The sequence below is a fragment of the Manis javanica genome, chromosome 1 (genome assembly GCF_040802235.1).
Source record: "Manis javanica isolate MJ-LG chromosome 1, MJ_LKY, whole genome shotgun sequence".
NCBI lineage: Eukaryota > Metazoa > Chordata > Mammalia > Pholidota > Manidae > Manis > Manis javanica.
In genome coordinates this window covers 240,199,236-240,220,899 of record NC_133156.1, presented here as the reverse complement: position 1 = coordinate 240,220,899, position 21,664 = coordinate 240,199,236, and the positions used below count along the sequence as shown (strand labels likewise).

Below are 21,664 nucleotides of genomic sequence, written 5' to 3'. Positions count from 1 at the left end.
CCCTGGGGCTGGGGGCCAGCGGGTGGGCAGCCTGCTCTAGATGCGCTGGGTAGCAGGGTCACGACACTCCCTTGCCTGAAGCCCTTCCCTGGCCTCCTGTCTCCCCTAGAGTGAGTGTGGGTCTCTTGGGACCTGGGCCCTCCCAGCATTCACCTTCTCCCCTTCACACCTGCCCACTCACTTCCTGTTCTAGCCCCTCTGATTTTGTCCCTTACGTGGCCCCCCTGCTGGCGGTCCAGCTGCTTGTCCCAGATGCTGCCCCCCCAGGTCTCAGCTCCAGTGTCATTCTGACCCCTTCCATTCTGAGAGCCAGTCCAGGGCGTACACCCGTGACACCCTGTGCTTCCTGTTATGCTCTCAGTCGTTTAGTTAGTTCTTGGGGAAAGTAGTGTTTGCGGTAGGGCACAGACGAAGCCTGAAGCCCCGCTGAGGACTGTGTGCCAGTGTTGCTGGCGTCTCTAACTCAGGTCGTACTGGTAGGCTGGTCTTTGCTGTGTTAGCACGGTTCATTGATTTTTCTCATGTGGGTAAAATAGAATCATGTTCAGCTTATACAACCACTTTATCGTCACATGCAGATTTCACAGATAAAGGTATATCCACATAGCATACAATTTAACTATCGATCTTAAATTGATAAAAATCACAACACAGGGTTACCGTGCTGAAAAAGGGAAGTGGTCTTACAGACTTGGGGGCAGGAGGGATTTCCCAACACGAGCTCTGCCCACTGTGTTCTGTCCATTGTGGAATTTGCTCACGTTGGTCTGGTCTCGTGCCCTGCCCCCTGCTCGCCTAACAACACGTGCATCCTTGGCGCGGCGTCGCCCACATGCCCGCAGCCGCCTGGTCTTGTCCTTGCTGACGGACGGAGCCGAAGCCTGAGCCGCCGCCTGTGCTGTATCTTTCAGAGCTGCAAGAACTGGAGGGCGGCGGTGGACCTGTGCGGGCGCCTCCTCACGGCCCACGGCCAGGGCTACGGCAAGAGCGGGCTGCCGACCAGCCACACCGCGGACTCCCTGCAGGTACAGCCCTCCTGCCCAGCTGCTGTCCGCCAACCACAGTTAGGGGATATGGAAGGGACCGTGGCCTTCCATGCCAGTAAGAACAGTTAGGGAACAAAGCATGGGTTTTCTTAGCCTGAATTTAACAGCAGCAAGAGATTACTCTCCTCCCCCTCTCCTGCTGCTGTGAGCTGGATTCTCGCCCTGACTGGTGACCAGATACCTCTGCGTCCCAGAGGCTCGTCCCCAGAGCTCTCAGCACGGCTGGGGGGCTGCACCCCTTGGGACTGGGACAACGTGGGCTGTGACGGGGTCGGGAGCGCACCACGGATCTCCTCAGCAGGATGTCATCTCTTGTTCTTGAATTTAAAATAAGGGCTGCAGAAAACAGCTGTGAAGGATGGGAAGTTGGTGAGGGCCACCACAGCGCCCTGAGTTCTCACCTTTCCATGGGCACCCCCAACTGCTATTCCATGTTTTGTGGGACCTTCCCCCGCAGTCACTAGTCACCCGAGCCCCAAAACCAGGGGCTGGCATGAGGAAGGAGACTGGGGCCTGCCAGTGAGGCAATCCAGGCACACCTCCCCCCTCCCCCCAGCACTGACCATGGGTGGGGATGGGAGGCCAGCTCTGGCTCCAGGCTGTGTCCTCACCAGTGCCAAGTGAGGGGCTGAGCCCCAGGCGGCATTGCCCCCAAACTGCAGGTCTGTCGCTGCCCACACGCTCACTGGACTGTGTCAAGCCTCCTACATGCCCTGGTGCCGTCTCTGTTCACTCTCCTCCGATACACAGCCTCCAGATATTCTTAAAACACAGTGTGGGTCATCTCTCTTCCTGCTAAAAATGAGGAGCAGCTCCCCGACCCCCCACCTCCCACCACCTCCTGCTTAGTAGCAGCTCCCCCAAGTGGCCGCAGGCATAAGGCATGGCGGGGCAGCGTCCACTCCCCTTGGCCCACTTTTGACACCTGTCACTTGCTGTGTGGTCCAGAGTGGTCACTTCTTTATGAACCTCACTCTGCCCGTGACTAAAGGAGACTGAGGTGGGCCATCTCTGTGGCACCATCCGTGCCCACACCTCTGACTCCAGGGCACTCTTGTTGACATTCCGTCATTTTCCTGAACTTGCTGTATGCTGGCCGTCAACCTGACAGCTCTCACAGGTGTGCTCTGTCCCCTGTACCTGCAGATGCCAGGACTTCAGTGCCCTCCACAGACCCAGCCCAGGCCACCTTCATCCTCCCGCTGTCCTCCCCGCCCACCTGTGTCCTCACCCCCACCGCTCGCCCCCTCCATGAGAACAAGACGATGTTCTCTTCCGGGGAGGGGCCTGGCTCCTTTTATCTTCTGTATACCTAAAATAGTGCTTTGCACACATAAGCTGCTTAGTATCATTGACTTAAGATGAATCAAATAAAATCATTATGTTGTTATTAAGCTAGAGTATTTATAAGCGTGTAATTATACAAATGTGCAGAAAAGAGAGGTTTAGCCTTGTTTTAACATACTAGAAATCCAGCCCTGATACAAAGTTAACTGGAAATAGGAATTGCTGAACTTTATATGCATAGGAAACCTGTTTCAATTCCATTCTGTGTTTCAGCTCTGGTTTGTGAGGCTGGCGCTGCTGGTGAAGCTAGGCCTTTTCCAGAATGCCGAGACGGAGTTTGAGCCCTTTGGGAACCTGGACCAGCCAGACCTGTATTACGAATACTACCCGCAGACATACCCTGGGCGTAGGGGTAAGGCGCTGGCGGTTAATGTCTGTGCCTTTGCTTGTATGTTGCTTCGCTTTGCACATAATCACGCATCCTCAGCTTCCCTTATTTATCCTGTCCTGGAAAATCAGAAAAGTAGCCTAGCAATGAGGCTGGGACCCTTGACTCCCAGAGTGACTGAACGCAGCTGTCTGAGTACATTCGTCCGGACGCATCCACCGTAAAACAGCAGTGAGGCTTGTTATAAGAACAGGGAGGCAGACATTTGTGCTTTCAGCTGTGCTCCAGAGTGAAACCGTTGTGCTGTGGCCTGGTGCCCGTGCACACAGAGGAACAAGGCAGACATGTTCTCTCTCCCAGGCTCTGTTCTGGTTTCGTTTGTTTAAACATCTGGTTGCAGCCCATCGCTTGGAAACCTGGGCAGCAGCCTCGCATCCTTGTCTGAGGGTTGGGAGGGAGAGCACCCCGCAGAGCCTCCTGGGCACCAGCACCCTGAGGTGGAGTGAACATCTCTTGGTGGAGACCCTTATGAACGTGCTTGGAACCCACCAAATGTTCACAGCAAATGTGAGACGGTTCCGGAAGGACTCCTACTGAGAGCAGCCTGAGCACAGGTACTGGAAGCCTCCACTCACCGGCAGACCCTGGCTCCCGGCTGCTCCACTAGCTCGGGCGAGGCCGGCACCCGTGACTCTGTCCCTGTGCAGCAGGGGGACAGCCGTGCCTCCCCCAGGGGCCGTGGAGACGGAGGCATGTGCTGGCTCATAGTGGCTGCTGCACTGCCCCTGTCTCATTCTGTCTTAACTCAGCATCCCTCTCGATTCCTGCCGTCTCTGGTAAGATCAGTGGTCAGCACTATTGGATGTGACCTGGAAACGATGGGGGGTTTGGGGGGTTCCTGGTTGTCAGGAAACGCGGAGCCTAATTGGAGGTAGAAAATAAAAAATAGTAGCAGTATCGGGGATAAAAAGGCCTGGTTCATAATAAAGATAATCGCTCTAGGAATTTTAAAAATTGAGTCAACATTTTACTTAACTTGGTTGATATTAGTAGGTAAATAGATAAAGTGAGGAGACCAGAAGGAAAAGCATTTCTTGACCTTCTGTGCTGTTTTTCCTTAGAACCCAGATCCTGCTTCTGGGGGGATGAAGGGCGGAGTACGCGCGCTCCTCTCCCGGGACCTCGGCCCTCGGGGCCCTGCCCTCCCCTGCCCATAGCATCCCCAGACTGGAGGGTGGGTTTCGCCTGGGCTACTTTCAGACCTTCCACCCTCACTGGGGTTCAACTCCTTTTTCTTCCTTCCGACCAAGGGAATTTATTACCCCTTGTGGAAAACGTAGATTTTAATACCTTGCTTAGGTGAAAATCAGGGGAGACATCAGACCGGTCGTCCTGACTGGTTGTCTCAGCCGAGAGGAGGTGAGCCAGCCAGGCCGGGCAGACAGGGTCAGGAAGGGACTGCCACCCGCGCTTCCGGGTTTGTGGAACTTCTTCCCCCAGTGGCCTCTCGGGTCCAGTCAGTCTGCACAGGACAGGGGAGAGTAGCCCAAAGCCGGAGCCCTCAGAGCAGGGCCACGGGAGACGACCTCAATGGCCTCGGCCGTGCCCGCAGGCCGGGGAGGTGGCGTGGGGCTCCCTGGGCCTACTGGCCCGTCCTCGCCGCCCTGGCTCCAGGAGGCTGGCCTGGGTCTGCCATGGCTCAGGTAGATGCACCCTCACCTGCGCTCTCTGGACCTTTCTCCTCCGGTGCCCCAGCTCCAGGAAGCCCCCAGCCGGCCCAGAGCTGTGGGTGGGGAGCACGGCTTCCCATCCCTCTCGAGGGTCGGTCTCATCTGTCCTCACGGCTATGGTGAGCCCCACAGCCCCGGGTGCCTGGAGGCACACGTCCGTCTCCGGGTTGTTCCGGGGGTGCTTCTCTAGCTTGTGAGCTAATGGTGTTCCTTTCCTGTCTGTCCTTTGTAACCACCTGAGGTCCATCCTGCCATAGAAGCGATGAGCAGACTTCCAGCCCGGAAGCAGGAGTGTGTCTCTGTGTCCACTCCCCAGCAGTTTGGGCAGAGGGTGCTCGGTGGGAAGGCTGAAGGCCGTGCTCTGTGGGACGTTCGGGGTCCCTTCTGTTTAATGTATTATCTGGTAGCTTTGATGTTTTCGTACTTCTTACAAGGAAGGAAGCCTACATCTCCCTCAGGCATAAATAAAAGCAGGCTGCTTCCCCCTCTGCAGACTGCTGCCTGAGCACCGCCTCCCCCAGCACGGCCCCTCTTGCAGCCAGAAGGCTGGACCCTCTGCCCGGTCTGGGCCTGGGCAGCTGGTGTTTACTGGCGTCTCGCCTGCTGCTCACAGAACTCAGAACTCTGAGAACATGGGCCCATCTCCCCGTGGCTGCAAACCAGCGAATAGACTGAAGCCCCCCACCACATGGCTGCCCTGTGGGGGCCACATGCTCTGTAGACTCAGAACGACTGTTCACGCCCCAGTGGCTGCTGGGTGCCCACAGGTGTTGAGGAGTAAGACACCAAAAAGCAGGTATTTCCTGTGGTGGTGGATGAAAACCTCTGCTCATCTTTGGCTCCCAGCCCTCGGCCCTCTGGACGTTCAGCGTCACGGTGCACCTGTCTCAGTCACATCCTATGGAGTCAAGTCCTGCAGGCACTGCCCGCTGCACTGTCTGTGAGGAGACGGGTGAGGGACCTGGTGCCCAGCTTCCTGTAGGACGAGGGGTAAGGCTCCTGGGGTCAAGCGTAGAACCCCCGTCATCCTCACCGTTGGTGGTGAGGACACTGCACATCAGGGTGTGCAGCCTGGAAAGCACACTTCTGATCCTTTGTGAAATGAAATTGGCTGGGATAAGGATGGAGAGAAGAGAGTAGCCACACATCGTTAAGCAGCTCATTTAAATTAGGAAACAGACATAAATCATCCATGTGTTTCAGCTAAAGTGTGTTAACATTCATCCACAATAATCCAGTGAATGTTTACTGATTTTTCTTCTGATTTTGTGGTATAACAAGCATAAATGTATGGTTTTGATTCATTCATTTCATTATAGCTTGCAATATATAAGCAGAGCAAGTCATTAAAATGTGCTTTAAAAATGGGGCTATAACAATACAAATAAATAGTTTTTATGAATGAGCTTTAATATATTTTATTTAAATATTGGGCATAATTTTTACCCATTCAGAATATTCGTAACAGATTTAATGAATGAATCATGAGTAAAAATCATAAAGTGTTTTTGTTTTCTTTCCATCCAAGAAAGGAACAGTATTGTGGTCACATTCCTCTGACCTTTCTAGCAATTTGGTAGTTTCAGCCTCTCTCAGGATGGCCTGTGTGTGTTTCTGCACACTCAGCATGTCTCAGGTTGACAGGTGAGGTGGACAGGGTGGCACTGAGCCGTCCTGAGTTCTCGGCAACTGGCAGGCCCCAAGAGGCCCCTGTGCCCTCTCCTCCACTCGGTGCTGCTTCCCTTACACTGCATGTCTGTCCCTACAGCACCACCCCAGCTCTGTGAGGGGCTGCTTGCGTCAGACTTGAGCTGAGACTTCAGCGGGCAAGTGGAGGGCACTCAAAGCTCAGGTCTGTGTTAGAGCCAGTGGGGCAGACCACCCACATCTCCTCGTGAGCCCAAGGTCACCCACACCCTGCAGCTTGGACACAGGGTCACACTCGGCTGCCGAGCTCTCCACCTACCCCTGTCCTACCGCTCAGGAGAACCAGGTGGAAGCCGTTCAGGCAGGAATGACAGATGGCCTCAGCCTCACAGTGATGCCATAAGACAAGGAGTGCATCTGGCCGCCTTTCCTACTTACAGTGCAGGTACTGGGTTCCTGCCTGTACTTCCCGTTACAGTTCAGTAGGGTCTTTAAAGTACACGGGAGGTCACCACCGTTGCTTCACAGGAACCAAATGCCACTGGGTGGGTGGAATGATGTGTGTGTGGAGACACTTGATTTTCCTGGGGCACTTACATCTGATTTATGCAAATCCACTTCTGTCCCTTCTGAGAAATCCCATTTTGGGATGCTTGCTGATTGAATCCACTCTTCACTTAACAAAAATTGAAACCTTTTTAATAGAAAAATTTTTAGTAAACACTCAGATAGTTAACAACTGTTAACATTTTTTCATATTTACCGCAGCCATTTTTACAGTGAACTTACGTGTACATTACTGGTACAGCCTTAAAGGCGCCCCACCCCAGTTCCATCCCCTCCCTAAGAGGTCACTATTGTGCGATTGTCATGGACCTGTCCAGATCATGTTTTTACATTTCCCCAATGCTCATGTGCACATACACACACACACACACACACACACGGAATAGGTTGTCCTGTGGACTTTTTATTTTATTTTTATTTTTTTATTAAGGTATTATTGATAAACACTCTTATGAAGGTTTCACATGAAAAAACAATGTGGTTACTACGTTTACCCATGTTATCAAGCCCCCCCCATACCCTAATGCAGTCACTGTCCATCTGTTTTGTGGACTTTTTGATGTACGTCATGAGCATCTTCCTTCATTTGGCTGCTTTTTCTACTTAACATTGTTGGCATGCAGACTTACATGAGCAAGAGGGACCTTCCCAGTTTCGGTCAGCTCTAAACGTCTTTGTGGGTTTCTCTTTGCACATGTGTTCCTGCATTTCTCTAAGGTGTAAATCAAAAGTGGCACTGCCAGGTTGCATGGGTTTGTATTTTCAATTCTGTAAGAAACAGTCAAATTGCTTCTCAGAGTAGCTGTACTGATTGACACTGCCAACGCCAGTGTATTACAGTGTTTGCTTCCCCACTTGTGAATCGATGTTGTCAGACTTCATCTGGTGGGTCTGAAACTCTACCCCTTGTTTTAACTCGCGTCCTTCGGAGTTAAACGCCTTTTGTGTATCCCCTGCTGCTGGAGTTTCCTCTTCGGGGACTCTTTCATAATCTTCATCCACGTTTCCACTGGGTTATCTTTCTGCTATTGACTTTTTGCTGTTCTTTACATATTACAGGTATGTAATCTTTCGTTATGAATCTTGCACATATTGTCTCCTATTCTGGGAAATATTATTTCTAACCCTAAAAAAAACTTTAAATAAATATCAACATAACCTTTTCTGTTCACAGCATAGCACATTTGGGGAGTGTCCTCTTCTTCCATACACTGGTATATCAGAAATAATAAATGCAGGCCAATCATGCCTCTGTCATTGGAGTTGTGCCGGGCGGCAGGTTGAAATGGGTGAAGGTGCCGCTGTACAGCATTTCTGCACGTACGTAGTTTCTGAAGCATCTCCCTGAGCTGCAGTGCGCTATCGCCGTGAGCCGACCGTGGCGTGGAGTGGCTCTGTGAGGTGTGTGCGTGCTCACAGAGTCCGCAGAGCAGCCGGCAGTCCGCTCCACACCTGGAGTCTCAGGGAGCCCTGAGAGCTGCGCGGGGCTCCCGTGCTGGGGGCCAGAGGTGCTGCCACGGGCCATTGTCCCTCTGTGACCCTGAGCTCCTGCTCCACCTGCTGCCTGCGCCCTCGGTGCCCAGATGCGTCGCTGACCTAGCCAGGGTTCTCCCGCAGTCCCCACCGACACCCCGGTAACCTCCCGACACACCCACAGATCACCTAGTCCTCCCTGGAAGCCTGCTGCCACCCCACCTCCCACAAGAGGACATGCCAAGGACGTTGCGGGCACCAGCCTTTTCCCCAAATTGTTTGTCTTTAACATTGGTAACTCCAGAATGACCGTTTGTGTTAGGACTTTCACGTACCTTTCAAAAATCATGTTCCTCTTGTAAGAGTCATTCTTTACCTGGCTAATAGCCTTTCCTCTTTAATTTGCTTTTAATTAAATTAGTTTTGGTTTTGTAATTGTTGCACTAGAATAGACCACTTCCCCCCATAGAACCTGTATTCCTGAGAAGTGCTGACGGGGAATATATCTGTGCGAATATTACTAAATCATTCACTGTATTTTTTCCACATCTTCTCTGCTGCAGTACATTTGTTAACATTGGTGAACCAGCGCTGATACATTAACGTGTTCATAGTTTACATCTGGGTCCACTCTTTGTGTTATACCTGTTAATTGTACTACTACCTTCAGAAGGCATGCAGTGTCCCCTCCTGAGTAGGTCACGTGCCCATGCCTGACAGTCGTTTTTCTCTTAGGAGACAGTGCAGCTCCCCAGAGCCCCGCCTTCTTGGCCGCGGGCCCTGTTGGGTTCTCTCCCCTTCAGAAGAGCCTGGCGAGGCGAGGCTGTGAAGCTGGCACAGGGCTTTGGGTTTCAGAGCGGACTCTGCAGTGAATAGTCCTGCTTCCTCCGCAGCTGGAGGAAGACTGCAAAGCAAAAGGTCTTTCCACTGGACAGAGACATTCGCCTTCAGTGTGCTGTGAAGAAACGCAGGGCATCTTCTAATACTGAATGGGATCTGTGTGTTTAGTTTAAGTTATGAGAGCTGTAGATTTCATATGAAACTTATTTCAGAACTTAATCTGCTCTGAAATAAGATTACCAAATGAAGGTAACGCTCATGAGGCACACCCTTGAACTGGAGGCTGAATCTGGCCGCCCCGCCGGCTGCCTGCTGCTGGTGGCAGGGAAAGGGAACCACCCCGGGTCTGTGGGCCTGCCCTGCCCATCCTCCAAAACCACGAAATTCACATTTCTAGATCTCAAACTAAATTTGCAAACTTTTGATCAACACATAACTATACTGCAATGGCTCAGAATTAATTTTTGGCATATTTCAAGTATCTTATTTTCTATTCCATTACAGAATTAATTCTCTCAGAGTCAACATCTTCTGCTTGGGTTAGATTTCCAGTTCGCTCTGTGCCAGAACCCCTGACCGTCCTCACCTGGAGCAGGTCCCCTCAGTTTGAGAAGGCTGCTTAATCTCAAGCTTTTCACTCCTCTCGCCATTTTTGTAGACTTTAGTACTCCCAGTCTTTTCTTTGAACAAATTATCAAAGATGTGGAGATGTTGGGTCTGGGGTTCCATTTCTGTCATTAGATGGCCTTTTAATCTCTCTTACCCGAGAAATGTGGTGACACGTCCCATCCCAGTCCAGCCTGGACCAGAGGCGGGGGTCCATCCTGCCTCATGGCCCCAGGAGCCTCACTGAATTCCCTGTTTAAATCACAACCGCCTACGTTACTTTGCTCTAGGACAGCCTCAGGCTGTTTTGCTTAGTTTTTATTCAAAATGCAGCAGTGAAGTCAAAGGTAGTTCTGAGGGGTGCCTTTTGACAAAGGTTCATGGCACGGTATTTATCAGGCACAGACATCCAGTCACTTGTGTTCCAAAGACCGTGCTCTCTGGAAGGGACGCTGGCAATGCAGCACCCCCTCAACGGCTGCCAGCAGATCAGAGGATAGGGAAAGACGCCGAGACCAGCAAAACAGAGGACGGTGCCCAGGGACCCAAGTGCGGGGCGTCAGCACCAGGCAGCGGAACGGGAAAGCTATGGGGCCCTTTCAGCGTGCTCTCCGCTGGCCTTCGCCAGGTGCCATGCACCATAGCCTCAGAGCAGCTTGGCCACAGCCCAGGAGCCCTGTCTGTGCGGTGATAGAAAAGATGCAAAGAGGTCGCCACCACCTAGCACACACGTCGAATGGCAGGCGGTCCGACGGCGGCCACCCAGTGCGCAGCAGCTCCCCACAGAAGGGAAACCATCTCCCTCAGCTTTTCTTTCATTTCTCACTGCCCATCACGGAGGCCTGGCTATTCAGGAGTGATCTGCTCTGACTCGTCACCGTGGGATGCAGCACTGTAGGGACTGCAGACAATGAATTTTGTAGGAGTATTTTCTTAATGCTTTCTAAGTGAGTAATGAGAGCGCTTCTACAGTATTTATATCAGCCCACATTCTGGCAGGTCATGATTATACATGGGAATCTTCCAGAAAAACAGACCCACCAGGAATTACTTTTCCGTACAGGTTTTGACCAGCCCTTTTTTCCAAGGTGCTCTCTCCCTGCAGGAGAGAGGGGCCCCCAGGTTGAGGATTTCAGATTCCTGGTGGCACTCTTCAGATGGGCTCACCAGACAGAGCATCAATTTAAAGGCATTTTACCTGTATTTCTTAAGACACACAAAACTACACAGCGTTGTTAGGAAAGGTCTGGATCGTGCCGGAGCAGCTCCGGTCCGTACTCTGTTGGGGAGACTGAGTAGTTAATGTAGGTCAGCAACCCTGTGCCCTTCCTCTTGTCCACCCTGTTCCCTGTGTCCTGTTCCGGCTGCTGTCAGCATCTGCTCACTTAAACTCAGGGGTTGGAGGTGGAGCTCCTTCCGCAGCTGCTGCTCTTTTCTTGTTTTGACCCCGGGAAGAGTGTATTTTTTCTAGGAAGGGGCATTTTTCTCCCTCATTTGTTTTCACTTTTCTCCTTTACATGAGTCTGTATTTGTGCTTTCCTCTGGTTTTTTTATTTGAGGTTTTTAAGCGACGCAAGACCTTTTAGTGGGACCGAGAGAGAACAGGAGGGAGTCTCTCCTGCTCTGGGAAGGTCACAGGTGAGGGCCACGTGTTGAGGACCCAGCCCTGGAGCTGCTCTCCATCACCCCCCCTCCCCCGCCATGCCTGGCTGCTGTCTGGGCAGAGTCCAAGCCCCAGACTCAGGTCTCAGAGGCATCTTGAGTGTCACCTGCCATAGGCAGTGTCCTCCACTGACCGACCCGTGCACGGTGCCGCAGAGGGGCTCTGATGGCAGGGCTGGACGGCAGGCGTGATGGATGCCTGCTTGCTGCAGGGAAGACTGCGTGCAGATGGCGCAGGGGATTCTGCTCAGGGTTGACCACCCTCTTCCTGCCACAGAGCTCCCAGCAGGTGCTTCTCTCATCCTCCGTCTGGGTGGGAGAACCAAGCAGCCAGTGGAGGAGCAAGTCCTGGTGGTGGGAACAAGGGTCCATACACTCCCAGGAGTTGGTAGCTCTTAATGGTTACTTGGGCACAGAGGCAGCAGCCACATGGGCAGGTCCAATGCCAGGTTCACAGCCATGCTCAGGAGAGGCAGGACCCTTGGTTTCTCAGTGTCCTTTCTCTTGCCCCCATTTCATCTTCAAATGCCTGTATTGTTTTTAAAAAGTAGGAGATAGCAAGGACCTATCTAAGGAGGGAGGTTTTTCTTGCATGACACAATGAATATTCTCTATAGTACTGGTTCCAAGGTTTAATTTGATCCTAATGAGCTGGGATGTGCATTTTGAGCTATGTTTAAGAAATTAGAAATCACTGCTTAATGGCACTGGGATGAGTACGTTTTTACTTCACATCATGAGGCGACGGTTTAGAGCAGAGCTTCGCAAACTTTACACGTCCACATATCACCCAGGATCTTGCCAACTGCAGGTTCTGATGCAGTAGGTCTGGGTGGGGCTGACGTCTCTACCAGGTCCATGCAGGTGAGGTCACAGCTGGCCAAAGGATAACTTTGAGGCAAGGTTTCAGATTCTTAGGGTTTCTGTTACCTTCAAACTCACCTTGTATGTGTCATTTTTCTCCAAAATTAGTCTGTATCTTCCTCTATCTGCTTGCATATTTTTATATAATTAGTTAAAATTATTTTCTTTTAATCTACTTCTCATCTCTTTAGGCTAAAAATAAGTATCTCAATCGAAGTTGTGAGCTTTAAAGCTGCTCGTACCACATAGAAACTTACACCTTTTTAACTTTCATCAAACTAGACTATTTTTCTGTGGTTTAATGTTTCAAACAACCACATACTCTGCCCAGTTGTATTCCAAAAGTTTATGTACAAAGTAGTTGGTGCTTGGAAAGTATTCTCCATGGAATTAAGTTTCTACCTAGTTGCGGCCAGAGGTCAGCACACAGAAGCCTCTCCAGCCGCTCGGTGTGCCTTAAATCGGGTCCCGGCGTGACTCTCAGCTACAGTGGCGGGCTACCTTATCTAGAATTTCTAGAAAAAAACATCCTTTTTACAATTCCAGTGAGAGATGCCAAGAACACAGTCCTTTCTCCACGACTAAGGAATGCCCTCCCCTGCCCATAGCATCCCCAGACTGGAGGGTGGGTTTCGCCTGGGCTACTTTCAGACCTTCCACCCTCACTGGGGTTCAACTCCTTTTCTTCCTTCCGACCAAGGGAATTTATTACCCCTTGTGGAAAACATCCTTTTTACAATTCCAGTGAGAGATGCCAAGAACACAGTCCTTTCTCCACGACTAAGGAATGTATCTGGTTTTATCTTCTTTCATTTGGCCATCCACTTACCCCAAGGGTTTTTAGAAAAATCACGTGTTCCATCTAATATTTTTGGGTACCATCCTTTTTGTATATTGCTTTCTACATGCAGTTGGGTTTCTCTTCTATTCTTTTAAAGTTTATTTTTTAGAATTCTTTCAGGCTTACAGAAAAGTCGAGCAAACAGTACGGTCTCCTCTACTCTCCTGCACACGGTTTTTATGAACATCTTTTATCATTATTAACATCTGTCAGCATCTTACAATTATGTGGTTCATTTGTTACAGTAGGTGAACAAATAATGGTTGGTCTGTTATACTGAAGACTGTAGTTTGGAGTCCGCTCTTGGTGGTGTACCTTCTCTGGGTCTGGACCAAGGTATAGTGACCTGTGCCCGTCACTGTGCTTGGTGCGGAACGAGTTCACGGCCCTCAAACGCCTCCGTGCTCTGCCCCTTCATTCCTTCCTCCCCCCAGCCTCTAACCGCTGATATTTTTACTGCCTCCATAGTTTTGTCCTTTCCAGAATGTGTCGTTGTTGGAGTTGCACAATATGTATCCTTTCTGACTGGCTTCTTTTCCTTAGCAGTGTGCGCTCATGATTACTCCATGTCTTTTTGTGGTTTGATAGCACATTTCTTTTTATTAATGGAAAAGATTCCGTTGTCTGAATGTACCACAGTTCATCCATTCACCTACTAAAGGACATCTTCGTTGCTTCCAGTTTTTGGCAATGATGAATAAAGTTGCTGGAAACATTCTTGTGCAGGTTTGTGGTTGGACTTGGTAGAAACCTAGGAGTGCCACTGCTGGGTCATGGAGAGCCGCGTTTAGTGTCACGGTAACTGCCAGACTGTCCTCCACAGCAGTTAGGGCAGTTTGCTCCCCCACCAGCAACGAATGACAGTTCCTGTTACTGTCCATGTCCTCTTGCATTAGTTGGGGCTTCCGTACGCTGTTCAGTGCAAGTGCTAAGAAGGGGTCGTCTTGCCATATTCTAGATTCTCACCATTAAGTAGGTGGTTAGCTGGAGGTTTTGTGTATATTCTTTATCAAGCTGAGGAAATTTCCCTTAGTTCCTGCTTTGCTGAGAGTTTTTATCATGAATGGTGTTGTATTTTGTCAAATGCTTTTTCTGCATCTATTGATATATTGTCTGACTTTTCTTGTTTAGCCTATTTGATATGATGGGTTACATTCATTGTCTTTCAAGTGTTGAACCAGCCTTGCATACTTGGAATAAATCCCACTTGGTCATGGTCTATACACTGTTGGATTTGATTTGCTAATTTTTTGTTGAATTCAGTTTAGTTGGATTTGACTTGCTAATTTTGTTGAGGATTTTTGTCTTTATGTTCATGAGCCATATTGGTCTATAAATTTCCTCTTCTGTAATGTCTTTGTCTGGTTCTGGTATGAGGATAATGGTGGCCTCACAGAATGAATTAGTGTCCCCTGTGCTTCTGCTTTTTCTAGAAGAGATTGTAGAGAATTGGTACCATTTTTCCCTTATGTGTTTGGTAGAAGTCACCCGTGAAACCATCTAGGCCTGGTGATTTCTTTTTTGAAAGATTATTATTTAACTGTTTTAATTTCTTGATAAGTATTGGCCTACTCAGATTACCTGTTTCTCCTCGTGTAAATTTTAGTACTTTGTATCTTTGAAGGAATTGGCCCATTTCATCCAGGTTACACAGTTTGTGGACATAGAATTGTTCGTAGAATTCCTTTATTATCCTTTTAATGTCCATGTCATCAGTAGTAGTGACCCTCTTTCATTTCTGATATTACTAATTCATGTCTTCTCTCTTTTCTTGGTTAGTCTGGCCAGAGGTTATAAGTTTTATTGATTTGTGTCAAAGAACCAGCTTTGGGTTTTGTTGATTTCTCTCTGTTGACTTCTTATTTTCATTGTCATTTACTTCTGCTCTTATTTTTACTTTTCTTCTGCTTTTCTTTTGTTTGTCTCTAGCAACCTGAGGTGGACACATAGATGACTGACGTTAGCTCTTTCTTTCCAAGTACATGATGCCAGCTTAGTGTAGCGCGTGGTAGGCCCTCAGTGATGGTTCATGGGCAGACAGATGGACAGGCCGAAGCACAGAGATGATTCACAGATAGGTAGATAGGCTGAGGCACAGAGAGGCTAAGTGGCTTGCAAATGTCACACAGCTTGTTTTCTACCCTTCTTACAGACTATATTCCAGATGTGAATAATGGCAGCTTTGACCTATTTTTAAAAGTCCTTTTCTGAAACTCACTGGTTGCCCTCTGCTGACATTTTCATATGCCTTATCTCACTTACAATTAGTGCTGGCTGTTTGATTATTTTGAAGGTTTCTATGTCCTTAGTATTTATACTATAGATCATATCCCTAATCATACTAGAAGAGGACATGGCATTAACAAAAAGACCCCGAGAGACGCGGCACCCCATTCAAATCCTGCGCGCAGGTTCGTCTCTGCTGCAGCACCTTTCAGTTCCGTCCTCACCCCCGTCACACTGACGGAGCTGGAAGTGCCCTGGAATCACTCCTCTGGGGCAGCCGTGGAGAATGGCGTTTGCACATCCAGCTCCCTTGCATTGCTGGAATAAATCCCACTTGGTCATCGTGTATAATTCATTTTATACACTGTCACATTTGTTTGCTAACTTTGTTTTGGACAGCTCTGAGTTAGACCTTCCACTCCAGAGCCACACACGTGTCGTCACCCACATGCACATGTATGTTGGCTCCATCTTTGGGATCTGGGCCAAGACCCGCCCTCAGCTTCCCCCTCGGTCTTCCATCTCCCTCTGTACTTGCTTACAGATCTGCTCCTCAGGGATCCCACCTTACAGAGCTCTCCTCCGGGGATCCCACCCGCACAGCCTTCTGCTTGAGCTTGCCGTACCCAGGAGACGCAAGGAACCGGAACGTACTTGTGTTCCGTCGTGTCTTTTATTGGCGGGGGTCTCGTTTATGCATGACTGAGGCATGTCTGGGGAAAGTGGTGACCTCTACCTTTCTCCTTTGATAATTGTCTAGAACATACTTTCATACAGCTTTACCAAGAAAACTTCCATACATTTTGTAATTGGCACCACTGCATACTTCACCAGGAAATAAAGGGCTTCTGTCATGGCCTCTGCTCAGACACTGCAGGCCCCCGTCACGTGTGCTAAGGGTGAAAGCGTGCTTAGTTACAGCCAGCAAACTCACTCAACTCTGGGTTTCGTTCCAGGCTCCATGGTCCCCTTTTCAATGCGGATCCTACACGCGGAGCTTCAGCAGTACCTGGGGAGCCCTCAGGAGTCCCTGGATAGGCTGCATGGAGTGAAGGCCGTCTGCAGCAAGGTAGGCGGCAGGCCGGCGCTGCGCCTCCCCCGCCCCCGCCCCATGTCCGGGGGGAGCACAGCCGCCCTTCACGCAGGAAGCGCCTTGTGTGGCTGCCCCCACCCCGCCCCAGCGCCCCCATCCCCCTTCCTCCTCCAGAAAGGCAGGCCTGCATCCACTGTGACCAGTGGCATTCATGGTTCTTGCCAGAATTATTTTTGAGAGCAGTGGATGGTGTTTGGCAAAGCCTGAGACCCAACATCCTTCTTCCTCAGTATTTTTTTAATTGCAGATTGACATACAAATTTATATTAGTTTCAGGTGTGCAACCTAGTGACCCAGCATTGTATACACCACACAGTGCTCCCACCCCAAGCAGAGGCGCCCCGTTACCACACAGCGTCGTCACAGCGATCGGCCCCGTTGCCCCTGCTCTGCTTCCATCCCTGTGACTGACTTGATACCCACGCGGGAGCGCCCCTTGGTCCCCTTCCCCTGTGCCGTCCATCCCCGCACCGCCCTCCCGTCTAACAGCCACCAGTTTGTTTTCTCTATGAGTTTGTTCCTGTTCTGTTTTGTTTATTCATTCGCTTTGTTTTTTAGATTCCACACGTAAGTGAGGTATGGTATTTGTTTTTCTCTCTCTGACTTATTTCACTTAACATAGTGCCCTCCGGGTCCATCCAAGTTGAAACAGATGGCGAGATTTCATTCTTTTTTATGGCTGGCCGATACTCAGTAGTGTGTATATACCACAACTTTCCTATCTGTTTGTCCACCTGTGGACACTGGGTTCTTTCCATATCTGGGCTATTGTAAATAATGCTGCGATGAACATAGGCATGCATATATCTTTTCAAATTAGTGATTTCATTTTCTTCAGATAAATTTCGAGAAGTGAACTTGCTGGGCTGTATGGTATTTCTGTTTTTACTGTTTTGAGGAATCTCGATACTGCTTTGCACCAGTTTACGTTCCCACCAGCAGTGCAGGAGGTTCCCTTTCGCTCGGCATCCTCGCCAGCCCTTGGTATTTCTTGTCTTTTGGATGGTGGCCATCCTGGCAGGTGTGAGGTGGCATCTCATGGTGGTTTTATCTGCATTCCCCTGATGGTCTGTGATGTGGAGCATCTTCTCATGTGCCTGTCGGCCATCTGTGTGTCTTCTTTGGAAAAATGTCTATTCAGGTCCTCTGCCCATTTTTTATTTGGATTATTTGTTTTTATAGTGTTGAGTCATTATGAGTTTTTTGTATATTTTGGATATTAGCCACTTTTCAGATATATCATTTGCAAATATATTCTCCCATACAGTAGGGTGCCTGTTTGTTTTGCTGAGGGTTTCCTGTGCCGTGCAGAAGTTTTGCAGCTGTTAGAGGCCCACTTGTTTATCTTAGCTTTTGTTGTCCTTATCTGAGGAGACAGATACAAAAAAGAAAAATCACTAAGCCATATGTCAGAGAGGTAACTGCCTGTTTTCTTCTAGGAGTTTTATGGTTTCAGGTCTTCTATTTAAGCCTTTAATCCATTTGACTTTATTTTTATGAATGTGTTAGAAAGTCATCCAATTTCTGTCTTCTATATAACTGACCAGATTTTCCAACACCATTTTTTGTTTGTTTGTTTGTTTTAGGTTTTTTTTGGGTTTTTTTGTTTTTTTTTTAAGGTATGATTGATATACACTCTTATGAAGGTTTCACATGAAAAAACAATGTGGTTACTCCATTTACCCATATTGTCAAGTCCCCACTCATACCCCAATGCAGTCACTGTCCATCAGTGCAGCAAGATGCCACAGACCCACTATGTGCCTTCTCTGTGCTACACTGTTCTCCCCTTGACCCCCCACACCATGTGTACTAAACATAATACCCCTCGGTCCCCTTCTCCCTCCCTCCCCACCCGCCCTCTCCCACCCCTCCCCTTTGGGAACCGCTAGTTCATTCTTGGAGTCTCTGAGTCTGCTGCTAGTTTGTTCCTACAGGTTTGCTTCATTGTTATACTCCACAAATGAGGGAAATCATTTGGCATTTGTCTTTCTCTTCCTGGCTTATTTCACTGCGCATAATGTCCTCCAGCTCCATCCATGTTGTTGCAAATGGTAGGATTTGTTTCTTTCTTATGACCGAATGGTATTCCATTGTGTATATGTACCACCTCTTCCTTATCCATCATCTACTGACGGACACTTAGGTTGCTTCCATATCTTGGCTATTGTAAAAAGTGCTGCGATAAACATAGGGGTGAATATGTCTTTTTGAATCTGAGAAGTTGTATTCTTAGCGTAAATTCCAAGGAGTGGGATTCTGGGGTCAAATGGTATTTCTATTTTGAGTTTTTGAGGAACCTCCATACTGCTTTCCACAATGGTTGAACTAGCTAACATTCCCACCAGCAGTGTAGGAGGGTTCCCCTTTCTCTGCATCCTCACCAGCATTTGTTCCTGTCTTTTCTGTGCTGGCCATCCTAACTGGTGTGAGGTGATATCTCCTTGTGGTTTTAATTTGCATTTCCCTTTTGATTAGTGATGTGGAGCATCTTCTCATGTGTCTGTTGGCCATCTGGATTTCTTCTTTGGAGAACTGTCTCTTCATATCCTCTGCCCATTTGTTAATCGGGTTATTTGCTTTTTGGGTGTTGAGGCGTGTAAGTTCTTTATATATTTTGGATGTTAACCCCTGTCGGATCTGTCATTAACAAATATATTCTCCCATACTGTAGGATGCCTTTTTGTTCTGTCGATGGTGTCCTTTGCTGTACAGAAACTTTTTAGTTTGATGTAGTCCCATGGGTTCATTTTTGCTTTTGTTCCCTTGCCCGAGGAGATGCGTTCTGGAAGAAGTTGCTCATGCTTATATTCAGGAGATGTTTGCCTATGTTGTCTTCTAAGAGTTTTATGGTTTCATGACTTACATTCAAGTCTTTGATCCATTTCAAGTTTACTTTTGTGTATGGGGTTAAACAATAATCCAGTTTCATTCTCTTGCATGTAGCTGTCCAGTTTTGCCAACACCAGCTGTTGAAGAGGCTGTCATTTCCCATTGTATATCCATGACTCCTTTATCGTATATTAATTGACCATATATGGTTGGGTTTATATCAGGGCTCTCTAGTCTGTTCCGTTGGTCTATGGGTCTGTTCTTGTGCCAGTACCAAATCATCTTGATTCCCTAACACCATCTATTGAAGAGGCTGACTTTTCACCATTTTATATTCTTACCTCCTTTGTCATAGATTGACCATATCAGTGTGTGTTTATTCCTGGGCGCTCTCTTCTGCTCCACTGATGAGCATGTCTGTTTCTGTGAGTGCCACACTCTTTTAATTACTGTGGCTTTAGAGTATAGTTCCAAGTCAGGGATCATGATATCTCCAGCTTTGTTTTCTTTCTTGAGATTGCTTTGGTTATTCAGGGTCTTCTGTGCTTCCATACAAATTTTAGGATTATTTGTTTTAGTTCTGTGAAAAATGACATTGGAATTTTATATGGGATTGCATTGAATCTGTAACTTGCTTTGGGTAGTATGGACATTTTCATAATATTAATTCTTCCAACCTGCAAACCCAGGATATCTTTCTATTTATTTGTGTCATCTTCACTTTCTTTTATCATGTCTTAGAGTTTTCAGAATACAGGTCTTTCATCTCCTTGGTTAAATTTTTTCCTAGGTATTTTATTCTTGTTGATGCAACTATAAATGGGATTGTTTTCTTAATTTGTCTTTTTGCTAGTTCATTATTAGTATACAGAAATGCAACAGACTTCTGTATATTGATTTCTATATATTGATTTTGTATCCTGCAACTTGACTGAATTCACTTATTAGTTCTGGTAGTTTCTGGGTGGAGGCTTTACAGTTTTCTGTATATAGTTGTCTGCAAATAATGATGGTTTTACTTCTTCCTTACCAGCTTGTACACATTTCATTTCTTGTTCCTGTCTAATTTCTGTGGCTAGGATTTCCAGTACTACGTTGAATAAAAGTACAAGAGTGAGCCATCCTAGTTGTTCCTAATGAGAATGCTGTCAGCCCTAAACTGTTGAATATGATGTTAGCTGTGGTTTTGTCAATTGACCTTTACTATATTGAGGTATGTTCTCTCTATACCCACTTTGTTTAGAGTTTTCATCATAAATGGATGTTAAATTTTTGTCTAATGCTTTTTCTGCAGCTACTCAGATGATCCTGTGGTTTTTAGCTTCCCTTTAATGTGGTGTATCACCTTGATTGATTTGCAGCTGTTGAACCATCCTTGCATCCCTGGAATTCATCCCACTTGATTGTGGTGAATGACCCTTTACATATTGCTGAATTCAGTTTGCTGATATTTTGTTGAGGATTTTCGCATCTGTGTTCATCGGGGATATTGGCCTGTAACTTACCTTTTCTTGTAGTGTCTTTAGTTTAGGTATCAGGGTGATGCTGGCCTCATAGAACAAACAAACTTGAAAGGGTTCCTTCCTCTTCAGTTTTTGGAGTATTTTTAGAAGGACAGGTATTGACTCTTCTTTAAATATTTGGTAGATTCCCCTGTGAAGCCATCTGGTCCTGGAGTTGTTTGTTGGGAGTTTCTTGATTACTGATTGAATTTCATTACTCATAATCCATCTGTTCAGATTTTCTATTTCTTCCTGATTCAGTCTTGGAAGATTGTGTATATCCAGGAATCTGTCCAATTCTTCTAGGTTGTCAGTTTGTTGGTGTATATTTCTATCTTAATATTGTTGGTAGGTGAAAAGCAGGAAAATAATCCCTTGTGTAGAAATTACACATGTGAACACGTGCCTAGAGTGCCAGTGGAAACAAATGTGCCAGACCATTCATGCATCCTGTAAATGCAGTGAGCACCTGCTCCATGTCAGACAGAGGCACTGGGGCAATATTTAAGGAGATAATGGATTAAAATGTTCCAGAATCAAAGCAAATTATACTGTATCGTGACAGCTGTCATTCGTAGTACTGACTCTGAACGCAGGTGGGGTTAAGAAGTGCTCTCTGAATTATCTTTGTTGGGAAGTAACAATTATGAGGAAGGCACCAAGCTGCATCAACAGATCAGGTTATTCGATTAAGTGATGTCAAGAAAAAAATGTGGGATTTAGAGTCCATTTCCAGGCCATGGGCAACCCACCCCTCAGACCATTCACCCTCAGACTGAGAGTGAAACCACCTTTCCTACCTACCTCCCAGTGCTGCTGTGAGGTGAAGTGCAGTCATGTGTGTGGAAGTGCTTTTAAAACTACTCCAACAAGCAGGAGCAGCTGCCCTTTACAGTTCTTCTTTAATGAGGGCATGTCAGGCCGATTCCTCCTCTCAGTTCCTAGCTATTCCTGATGGAACTTCTGTGGAGTTCCAGGAAGGTGGTGTCCTCAGTGTGCCTCGCAAGGAAGTGGGCAGCTCCCTCCCCATGCAGTGGACCTTGCTCCGATACAGGTGGTC

At 47.9% G+C, this 21,664-nt stretch overlaps 1 protein-coding gene across 12 annotated transcripts in view; it reads left to right on the top strand.

Annotated features, from left to right (window-relative positions):
* The window catches only part of TRAPPC12 (trafficking protein particle complex subunit 12), a 79,797-nt gene that overhangs the window by 33,662 nt on the left and 24,471 nt on the right, over nucleotides 1-21,664 (top strand). For all 12 annotated transcript variants that reach the window (XR_012123011.1, XM_073217186.1, XM_073217191.1 and 9 more), the window contains exons 4-6: nucleotides 912-1,025; nucleotides 2,607-2,745; nucleotides 16,134-16,246. Coding sequence is in view for 11 of the 12 variants with exons in the window: in XM_073217186.1 (XP_073073287.1) it covers nucleotides 912-1,025; nucleotides 2,607-2,745; nucleotides 16,134-16,246 (366 nt within the window). In the remaining variant the exon portion in view is untranslated. The remainder of the gene's footprint in view (nucleotides 1-911; nucleotides 1,026-2,606; nucleotides 2,746-16,133; nucleotides 16,247-21,664) is intronic.